Here is a 12,012-nt window from a genome sequence, read left to right on the forward strand (position 1 = left end):
TCATTAGCCACATGTGGCTATTGGCTCAGGCAGAATTCCTCCACCTTTTAGCTTCTGTTCTCAAAATGGTCCACTGTGCTTTCCAGTGGATACATACTGGCTGTTTTGGGAGGTTCTCTTCTTCATAGTCCATCCTCTGTTCCCATTGTTTCTTCTCTCTCTTCCTGCACAGATACTGATAGCGTGCAGGTCTTTTGGCTGTTGGTGATTTGTTCCCACCCGTTTGTATTTTGGGATTTGAAGGCTACCTTATCGCTTACTATTTTAGTTTGCTAGGGCTATCATAACAAAATACCACACTCTGGGTGGCTTAAACAACAGAAGTTTATTCTCTCACAGTTCTGGAGGCTGGAAGTCCAAGGTCAACATGTCGGCAGGGTTGGTTCCTGCCGAAACCTCTCTCTTTGGCTTGCAAATGGCCATTTTCTTGCTCTGTCCTCACATGGTCGTCTCTTTGAGCATTTGCACCCCAGTTGTCTCTCTGTATGCCCTAATCTTCTGCTTATTAGGACACAACTCAAGAGTTTTTGACTTGTTGTCAAAACAAGTCACAATGTTGTTGTCAACAGCATTCTAAGAGTGAGCTCCCAGAGAAGGACTTTACTAATGTAGAATCAAAATGTAGGCTGTTTTTCCCTGTGGTAGAAAGGAGAGAGTATTAGATTACAGGCGCAAAGGGGTTTATGAATTTCAGTCATAACTCAACAATTTACTGGCCATGAGTTCCCAGGCAAATCGTTTAAGCTCTCTGATCCTCATTTTAGTTTGTGCATGTGTGTGTGTGTCTGTGTCTGTGTGTGTATGTTTATGTGTATTACACATACCTATGCTGGGGAAGCCATGCTTTTTAGGACCGGACTAAGGAAAGAGAAGCCAGTGAAAGAGACTGTTAGAACAGAAAGAAGAGAGGGTTACAAGATGGTGAGGAAGTGATGAGCCACGTCAATGTCATAGGGAGAACTGATACAAGGACTGGAAAGTGGCTATTGGACTTGGATTTTAGGTGTCGGTAGGCATCAGTGATCTTAGCTAATTCAGTTTAGTAAAGGTGGTCGATTTATAGAAACTTGGAAGAAACTTCGTAAGTGCCATCTCGACTTTACATTTGAAACATCTCTAAGAAGTAGGTTTAATCATTTGCACTAATAGTCTCCCAACTTTTGCTGATAAGAGTTGAGGATTTTAAAACAGAGTGAGATTAGCGTTGCGCTTTCGATTTCCTCTGAAAACTTGGCAAAATAATATGAGCAGCCAATTTATAACAAAGGTGCCTTTGCAAAATGTGAAATATAAGGTCATTTAGCTTATGGGATAATTCACACAGCCTCATTTAATTTAATTCCATGGACCATTAATTTCCCATCTCTACTGACAGTAATAATGACCAAATGGTATATTCAGAGTTTAAAACCAGAGTCAAGCTCTGAATAGTAGAGGAATTTATCTAAAACTCTTTATAAAGTACCTTAGTTAATTTTGGACTCTAATCATATTAGAGTATAATAGCTTCTATGATATGTTTCACTAGAAAAAGGGTGATATGGGACTTACCCTTTAGGAAGTTTTTTTTTTAAAGAAACTTAAATACTGTTTTGAAAAAGACATTGCTTTCTTTATAGCTGAATCTTCAGACTGGAGTGGTAGATGCTCTAAATTCTTTTAACGAAAATTGTATAGAATTTAATCAATGTTGTTCATAGCTATAAATCAGAAAATACTTGTATATTACAACTTATGTTTGGAGCCTTGTTCTAACCCTTTTAGGCCGACCACCTTTTATATGCTTTTAGCCCTCAAAGAAAAGTCCCTTCACCTAAAGCCCTTTCCACTGAACACCTGAAATTATATAGTCATGAAATAAAATACTGAGTTCTAATTCTGTTTTCTCCCTTAACAAGATGTATTACTGAGGTTTATTAAATTTGTCAGTTTTGGAAATGCAAAGGAACTTGTAGGCAAATGCTTACTTGAAAATTTGCAGAGAGGTTTTACATAGTATCTTTAAAGAAGCACTTAAGAGTTATCAGTTCTCATGAAGTTGATATTGCTGCCTAATGCTTTTATATAAAATACTGTCTTCCTAGCAGTAGCCACTTGGTAAGAGTCTTAAAGATTCTAACAGCAACTTCAATTTTAAAATAAGTGATTAGAGAAGCAAGAAGCATGACAGTCCTGCAGCCTGTGGAACAAAAACCACATTCACAGAAAGATGGACAAGATGAAAAGTCAGAGGGCTATGTATCAGATGAAGGAACAAGATAAAACCCCAGAAAAACAATTGAATGAAGTGGAGGTAGGCAACTTTCCAGAAAAAGAATTCAGAATAATGATAGTGAAGATGATCCAGGACCTCAGAAAAAGAATGGAGGCAAAGATCAAGAAGATGCAAGAAATGTTTAACAAAGACCTAGAAGAATTAAAGAACAAACAAACAGAGATGAACAAAACAATAACTGAAATGAAAACTACACTAGAAGGAATCAATAGCAGAATAACTGAGGCAGAAGAACGGATAAGTGACCTAGAAGACAGAATGGTGGAATTCACTGCTGTGGAACAGAATAAAGAAACAAGAATGAAAAGATATGAAGACAGCCTAAGAGACCTCTGGGACAACATTAAACGCAACAACATTCTCATTATAGGGGTCCCAGAAGGAGAAGAGAGAGAAAAATGACCCGAGAAAATATTGGAAGAGATTATAGTTGAAAACTTCCCTAACATGGGAAAGGAAGTAGCCACCCAAGTCCAGGAAGCGTAGTGAGTCCCACACAGGATAAACCCAAGGAGAAACACGCCGAGACACATAGTAATCAAATTGGCAAAAATTAAAGACAAAGAAAAATTATTGAAAGCAGCAAGGGAAAAACGACAAATAACATACAAGGGAACTCCCATAAGGTTAACAGCTGATTTCTCAGCAGAAACTCTACAAGCCAGAAGGGAGTGGCATGATATACTTAAAACTGATGAAAGGGAAGACCCTACAACCAAGATTACTCTACCCGACAAGGATCTCATTCAGATTCGATGGAGAAATCAAAAGCTTTACAGACCAGCAAAAGGTAAGAGAATTCAGCACCACCAAACCAGCTCTACAACAAATGCTAAAGGAACTTATCTAAGTGGGAAACACAAGACAAGAAAAGGACCTACAAAAACAAACCCAAAACAATTAAGAAAATGGTCATAGGAACATACATATTGATAACTACCTTAAACGTGAATGGATTAAATGCTCCAACCAAAAGACACAGGCTTGCTGAATGGATACAAAAACAAGATCCATCTATATGCTGTCTACAAGAGACCCACTTCAGACCTAGGGACACATACAGACTGAAAGTGAGGGGATGAAAAAAGATATTGCATGCAAATGGAAATCAAAAGAAAGCTGGAGTAGCAATACTCATATCAGATAAAATAGACTTTAAAGAATGTTACAAGAGACAAGGAAGGACACTACATAATGATCAAGGGATCAATCCAAGAAGAAGATATAACAATTATAAATATATATGCACCCAACATAGGAGCACCTCAATACATAAGGCAACTGCTAACAGCTATAAAAGAGGAAATCGACAGTAACACAATAATGGTGGGTGACTTGAACTCCTCACTTACACCAATGGACAGATCATCCAAAATGAAAATAAATAAGAAAACAGAAGTTTTAAATGACACAATAGACCAGATAGATTTAATTGATATTTATAGGACATTCCATCCAAAAACCGCAGATTACACTTTCTTCTCAAGTGTGCATGGAACATTCTACAGCATAGATCACATCTTGGGTCACAAATCAAGCCTCAGTAAATTTAAGAAAATTGAAATCATACCAAGCATCTTTTCTGACCACAACGCTATGAGATTAGAAATGAATTACAGGGGAAAAAACGTAAAAAACACAAACACATGGAGGCTAAACAATATGTTACTAAATAACCAAGACATCACTGAAGAAATCAAAGAGGAAATCAAAAAATACCTAGAGACAAATGACAATGAAAACACGATGATCCAAAACCTATGGGATGCAGCAAAAGCAGGTCTAAGAGGGAAGTTTATAGCTATACAAGCCTACCTCAAGAAACAAGAAAAATCTCAAACAATCTAACCTTACACCTAAAGGAACTAGAGAAAGAAGAACAAACAAAACCCAAAGTTAGCCGAAGGAAAGAAATAAAGATCAGAGCAGATATAAATGACATAGAAACAAAGAAAGCAATAGCAAAGATCAATAAAGCTAAAAGCTGGTTCTTTGAGAAGATAAAAACAAAATTGATAAACCATTAGCCAGGCTCATCAAGAAAAAGAGGGGAAAAAAAAAAAAGAAAAAGAGGGAGAGGACTCAAATCAATAAAATTGGACCTGAAAAAGGAGATGTTACAACAGACACCACAGAAATACAAAGCATCCTAAGAGACTACTACAGTCAACTCTATGCCAATAAAATGGACAGCCTGGAAGAAATGGACAAATTCTTAGAAAGGTATAACCTTCCAAGACTGAACCAGGAAGAAACAGAAAATATGAACAGACCAATCACAAGTAATGAAATTGAAACTGTGATTTAAAATCTTCCAGCAAACAAAAGCCCAGGACCAGATGGCTTCATAGGTGAATTCTATCAAACATTTAGGGATGAGCTAATACCCATCCTTCTCAAACTCTTCCAAAAAATTGCAGAGGAAGGAACACTCCCAAACTCATTCTATGAGGCCACCATCACTCTGATACCAAAAATAGACAAAGATACTACAAAACAAGAAAATTACAGACCAATATCACTGATGAATATAGATGTAAAAATCCTCAACAAAATACTAGCAAACAGAATCCAGCAACACATTAAAAGGATCATACACCATGATCAATTGGGATTTATCCCGGGGATACAAGGATTATTTAATATACGCAAATCAATCAATGTGATACACCATATTAACAAATTGAAGAAGAAAAACCATATGATCATCTCAATAGATGCAGAAAAAGCTTTTGACAAAATTCAACACCCATTTATGATAAAAACTCACCAGAAAGTGGGCATAGAGGGAACCTACCTCAACATAGTAAAGGCCATACACGACAAACCCACAGCAAACATCATTCTCAATGGTGAAAAACTGAAAGCATTTCCTCTAGGATCAGGAACAAGACAAGGATATCTACTCTCACCGCTATTATTCAACATAGTTTTGGAAGTCCTAGCCACAGTAATCAGAGAAGAAAAAGAAATAAAAGGAGTACAAATTGGAAAAGAAGAAGTAAAACTGTCACTGTTTGCAGATGATATGATACTATACATAAAGAATCCTAAAGATGCCACCAGAAAACTACTAGAGCTAATCAATGAATTTGGTAAAGTTGCAGGATACAAAATTAATGCCCAGAAATCTCTTGCATTCCTATACACTAATGATGAAAAATCTGAAAGAGAAATTAAGGAAACACTCCCATTTACTATTGCAACAAAAAAAATAAAGTACCTAGGAATAAACCTTCCTAGGGAGAAAAAAGACCTGTATGCGGAAAACTATAAGACACTGATGAAAGAAATTAAAGATGATCCCAACAGATGGAGTGATATACTATGTTCTTGGATTGGAAGATTCAATATTGTGAAAATGACTATACTACCCAGAGCAATCTACAGATTCAATGAAACCCCTATCAAATTACCAATGGCATGTTTTACGGAACTAGAACAAAAAAACCTTAAAATTTGTATGGAGACACAAAAGACCCCGAATAGCCAAAGCAGTCTTGAGGGAAAAAAAATGGAGCTGGAGGAATCAGACTTGCTGACTTCAGACTATACTACAAAGCTACAGTAATCAAGACAATTTGGTACTGGCACAAAAATAGAAACATAGATAAATGGAACAAGATAGAAAGCCCAGAGGTAAATCGATGCACCATGGTCACCTAATCTATGGCAAAGGAGGCAAGGATATACAATGGAGAAAAGACAGTCTCTTCAATAAGTGGTGCTGGGAAAACTGGACAGCTACATGTAAAAGAATGAAATTAGAACACTCCTTAACACCATACACAAAAATAAACTCAAAATGGAGCAGAGACCTAATTTTAAGAGCGGACACTGTAAAACTCTTAGAGGAAAACATAGGAAGAACACTCTTTGACATAAGTCACAGCAAGATCTTTTTTGATCCACCTCCTAGAGTAATGGAAATAAAAACAAAAATAAACAAATGGGACCTAATGAAACTTAAAAGCTTTTGCACAGCAAAGGGAACCATAAACAAGATGAAAAGACAACCCTCAGAATGGGAGAAAATATTTGCAAATGAATCAATGGACAAAGGATTGATCTCCAAAGTATATAAACAGCTCATGCAGCTCAATATTAAAGAAAGAAATAACCTAATCCAAAAATGGGCAGAAGACATAAATAGACATTTCTTTCTCCCGGGAAGACATACAGATGGCCAAGAAGCACATGAAAAGCTGCTGAACATCACTAATTATTAGAGAAATGCAAATCAGAACTACCATGAGGTATCACCTCACACCAGTTAGAATGGGCATCATCAGAAAATCTACAAACAACAAATGCTGGAGAGGGTGTGGAGAAAAGGGAACCCTCTTGCACTGTTGGTGAATGTAAATTGATACAGCCACTATGGAGAACAGTATGGAGGTTCCTTAAAAAACTGAAAATAGAATTACCACATGATCTAGCGATCCCACTACTGGGCATACACCCAGAGAAAACCATAATTCAAAAAGACACATGCACCCCAATGTTCACTGCAGCACTATTTACAATAGCCAGGTCATGGAAGCAACCTAAATGCCCATCGACGGACGAATGTATAAAGAAGCTGTGGTACATATATACAATGGAATATTACTCAGCCATAAATAGGAATGAAATTGGGTCATTTGTTGGGACGTGGACAGACCTAGAGACTGTCATACAGAGTGAAGTAAGTCAGAAAGAGAAAAACAAATATCGTATATTAATGCATATATGTGGAACCTAGAAAAATGGTACAGATGAACGGGTTTTCAGGGCAGAAATAGAGACACAGATGTAGAGAACATATGTATGGACACCAAGGGGGGAAAGCGGCAGGGGTGGGGGTGGGGGTGGGATGAATTGGGCGATTGGGATTGACATGTATACACTGATGTGTATAAAATTGATGAGTAATAAGAACCTGCTGTATAAAAAAATAAATAAAATTTAAAAATTAATTTAAAAATTAAAAAAAAAACTAGTACTAAACTTTCTTTGGGTCATTTGTATGGAAATACGTTAATATAAATGTTTCAGACATTACATGAAATACCTAAAAATCTTATATGTTCTGGTATAATGTTATAAGTCATAATTCTAGTTATTATATTAAAATGTATATCTCAGAAATAACTAAAAAAAATAAAAATAAGTGATTAGCTCTTCCTAGTGCAACCTCTCACTAGAGATCCATGAGACATAAAAAGGATAAAAACTTGCAATAAATTTGGAAACTAGTGTCTGTAGTTAACATATTCAGTAATCTGAAATGAGTTTCTAATTATCGTAAGGATAATGGAAATAGATTTAAAACTGGAATTACTAGTTCATTCTTGTAGTGTCTGAAAATTTGGGGTAGGAAAACCTTTTGCTTTTTTACTCGTTGTCTTAACATCTGGTACAGAAATGCAAATCTTTTACTCATTAATCCACTTACAGAAATTTGCCTTTTACTCATATCACATAACTATTCAAGTTTATTAGTATGAAGATGTTTATTGCAGCATTTTTATGATAGGAAAAAACAGGGAAGCAATATGAATGTCCATCAGGAGGGGATTGGTTAAGTAAATTGGTTCATTGTATACTACACTCTACACAGCAAATATTGATGTAATTCTATATGCATTAAAGAAACCTGATATATTATTAAACTAAAAAGGCATGTTACAGAATATTATATGTAGTTTGATCCCATTTATGTAAAATAATAGATAAACTGATGTATATTTAAATATATAGAGAAAATGCATTTTCAGTGGTGATTTCTGGGAACTAGAAAGGAAAAGCAGTAAGGTGTTTTTTACTTCTTGCTTTATACACTGTATAGTATTTTTGTTTTCTAAGAGGCATACTTTCAAAACTGTAAAAGAGGTACTTCCGTGGTGGCGCAGTGGTTAAGAATCCACCTGCCACTGAAGGCAACATGGGTTCGAGCCCTGGTCTGGGAAGATCCCACATGCCGTGGAGCAGCTAAGCTTGTACGCCACAACTACTGAGCCCATGCACCTAGGGCCCGTGCTCCGCAACAAAGAGAAGCCACCGCAGTGAGAAACCTGTGCACCACGACGAAGAGTAGCCCCCACTCAGTGCAACTAGAGAAAGCCTGTGCGCAGCAATGAAGACCCAACGCAGCCATAAATAAATAAATTTGTTTGTTTATTTTATTTTATTTATTTATTTTTTTGTGGTACGCGGGCCTCTCACTGCTGTGGCCTCTCCCATTGCGGAGCACAGGCTCCGGACGCACAGGCTCAGCGGCCATGGCTCACGGGCCCACCCTCTCCACGGCATGTGGGATCTTCCCGGACCAGGGCACGAACCCGTGTCCCCCGCATCGGCAGGCGGATTCTCAACCACTGTGCCACCAGGGAAGCCCTGTTTGTTTATTTTAAAAGAAATTAAAAAAGAAAGAAAAACATAAGGTCTCTGTGACAGATTGTTTGTAAAAGTCATTCCCTTCCCCATATCCATGCCCATGAGTCATCCCCCTCTCACACTGACGCTGGGCTTGGCGGTGAGGTTTGTTTTGCCTGATGGGACAGTGCAAACATGATGGAAAGACTTGAAAAGAAAAATGCATATCTGAGCTGCCCTCCCTTTCGCTGCTGTTGGGATCCTTGTAACCACCTCATGTAAATGGACCCAAGCTAGCCTGTTAGATGATGAGAAACATGTGACCCAGCACCTTAGCCGCCAGCCAGGCTAAACATTCAAGGGAGGCCATCCACTACTAGCTGTCCACAGTTGCATGAGTGAGATAAGTGTACCATGCTGTAATCAATGAATATTTATTATTCCTTTATGACACAAATGGCTTTTGAGAGTACAACGGTCTCAAGATTTCATTGACTCTGTCTGTTTGATTCAGGTTAGCTTCCATGTAACAATAGCCATGCCCACAATATTTCGAGACACTCCCCTCTCTCTCTTCTAGACTGTTTTACAGGTAACCTTGAGCTTATCAGGCTTCTACAAGACAGCCAAATCCTTAGATTCTTTCCCCAGATCTATTTTGTCCCCCTGAAAGAATGTACTTGGCTCCATTTTCATAAATTTCTTCACAGGCTTTAATGAAGAGGTTTTGCCCTGGGGATGAGACTGTCTAGGTGCTGTTTATAGCTAGCATTTCTCAATTGGGTCTTTTACATTTATGCATTAGAAATTGTTGTATTTTTCAATATTGAAAGTTCTGGAATTTGTGGATTTCCTCTTTTCCTTTTCAGCCCTGCTCTCAGCTAGTTCTTTTTTGAGTTCATCTCTTTCTCATATTTTGTTACGTGTGCCTAACAGCATACTGTTTCCTGGCTTATTTGTATAAATCCACAAGTTCATTAGTCACATTATCTACTTTCCAAGTTATTGCAGGCAAATGCAGTTTTGCCACTGTATTATGTGACAGCCTTCAGTTACAGTTACTTGACAGTCTCAATGCCAGTGTCACATAATGTATTTCTTAGGACAATAACCTAGTCCTGGTACCGGTTTCTCTACTGGCTTTTCCTGTAATAAATCTACTGGCTGCTGTAATAACTCCAAAATTTTAGTACCTTACTATAGTAGATCCGGCTTCCATGTTAGCTACAAGTTGTCTGCAGTTCTGAGGCTCCATTAAATGTGCCTTCTGTGTTTCAGGCTGAGGAGCAGCCCTATTTTGGTCTTAGGTCAGAGGGAAAAGTAAAAATGCTGAACCATGTAATACCTCTTAAATCTTCTCAGACATGCGGTAGATAACTTATATTTCATTGGCCAAAGCAAGTTAAATGGCCAGGCCCAAGGACAAGGATATATAGTTTCACTTATAGGGAGGGGGTAGAATAGTTGAGAACAACAATACCGCCTGTACATCCACTTCTAGATTTATTCCCTAAAGCAATGTTTTTCCAAGTGCTGAGTTCTTAGCTGAAGACAAACATGTGGAAGTTATCAGTATATAAGTGAGTATGAATAAGAGCACCCAGAAAGAAGGGAGATAGTCCTAGAAACCTCATGGGAGAGGCATCTACAGAGGAGCCTACAAATGAGCTGTCAGAGGTAGGAGAGAAGAACAGGGAAGAATGTGTACTGGACCCCCGTAATAGAACTATTTCTGCTCTAAAAAATGTAACTTTTTTTTTAAGGAAAGCCTGAATGCAAGTGCTTTAAATCCGTCCAGTTTGTATCATCATAAGACTCAATTTCCAAGTAGCATACGAGTTTTAAAATTAATGTATGTTTACTTATCATTACAGAGATTTGCCACAATATGGGCAGAAGCAGTGGCAGTCTTATTTTGGAAGAACTTTTGATGTTTACACCAAACTCTGGAAGTTCCAGCAGCAGCACCGGTAAAGGATTTTTACAGATAAAGGAGAGTGAGGGTGCATTTTTTATTAGTAACAGTTTTGACTAATATATACCACTGCAGTGCTTTTTATCTCTTCGTGTATCTTAATATATTTCATCTTTGTGACCCAAATGAAAACAAACTGATTTTTCCCTATTTATTTAAGGTTTTCAAATGTAAATACTATTTGATTTTTAATGACAATATTATCTGAAATGGCGCAGATTAACTCTAACATGGATAGGCAGATTCATGGTTTCATTCTAAAAATAGATGTTTTTTGGGCAAAGCAATTTGGCAGGGGGGGTGTTGCTTCTAATTTTCATGCATGTAGCTCAAAGAAGTTTGTTTTTATATTTCAACTTACTTTAAATAGATATTTTATAAATGCTTTTTGAATTTAATTGAATGATGTTGAAATCTCATGAAAAATTCATGAATTTCAATTTATGTATTCAATTTCATGATGAATTGGGTGGTACTCTATCCTATTAAATTAACAGATTTGGTTATTTTTGAAATTTATAGTCTCTTTTTCTATTTTCTTATTTCCTATGTAAAACAGACAAGTCTTGGATAATCGGTATGGCTTGAAGCGGTGGCAAATAGGGGAAATTGCTTCTAAGATTGGGCAGCTATACTACCATTATTAGTAAGTGAATTGCAAATGGAAAGCATAAAGCATTGTCCTGATTTAAACACAGCATGCATAAGTATGCATCGATACATACCTGGTAGGAGGGAAAACTGAGGAGTTACAAATGAAATCCTAAAAGTTCAGATCATATTGATCAAGACAGCATTTTTAAATGACCTTCCATAATCAAAGTGACATTATTTGCTTCAGAGGCTCACCTTCCACACAGTTCGTTTGGTCAGACTCATTTGTAATCGTAAAGGAGTATGATCTTGGTTTTAGATAAAAGATAAATACTAAATGAATTTTATGGTTCTTAATGGCTTCACCTGAATCTTGATACCGTACAGAGACATATCATAACTGGTATGTTTGAAGGAGTGGTTTTCAGCAGGATACCTTAAAGTTCATCCTCATATATGTCTAAAAGGTTACATGAAGTCAATAAAGATACTTTAGACTGTATCCTTAGAGCAATATCATCTATATAGTCCCACCCATGAGTCAAGGAAAGAAGAGAGCTCCTTTTAGGATCTAAATATCTTATTATCATTAAGTGATACCAGGTATTTCATAAAAAGGCTTGGACCATTTGTGGTTTAATAGGCCAGAAAATTCCTTCCCTTCCCTGTCTTTTGGCATACCACCCAGATTCCCATCATTAAAATCACCTTCCCTGGTAGAATATTTTCTTAAGAAATCCCTTGTAACACTACAAATGTTATTGTATGTCAACTGTACTCCGATTAAAAAAACAAATTAGAAATGTTAAAC

At 37.1% G+C, this 12,012-nt stretch overlaps 1 protein-coding gene across 8 annotated transcripts in view; it reads left to right on the plus strand.

Annotated features, from left to right (window-relative positions):
* SCAI (suppressor of cancer cell invasion) overlaps nucleotides 1–12,012 on the plus strand; it is a 133,420-nt gene that overhangs the window by 80,672 nt on the left and 40,736 nt on the right. For all 8 annotated transcript variants that reach the window (XM_059073078.2, XM_067040101.1, XM_067040105.1 and 5 more), the window contains 2 exons: nucleotides 10,507–10,602; nucleotides 11,167–11,253. In XM_059073078.2, the coding sequence (XP_058929061.1) occupies nucleotides 10,507–10,602; nucleotides 11,167–11,253 (183 nt within the window). The remainder of the gene's footprint in view (nucleotides 1–10,506; nucleotides 10,603–11,166; nucleotides 11,254–12,012) is intronic.

Source organism: Kogia breviceps, chromosome 8 (genome assembly GCF_026419965.1).
Source record: "Kogia breviceps isolate mKogBre1 chromosome 8, mKogBre1 haplotype 1, whole genome shotgun sequence".
Lineage (NCBI taxonomy): Eukaryota > Metazoa > Chordata > Mammalia > Artiodactyla > Physeteridae > Kogia > Kogia breviceps.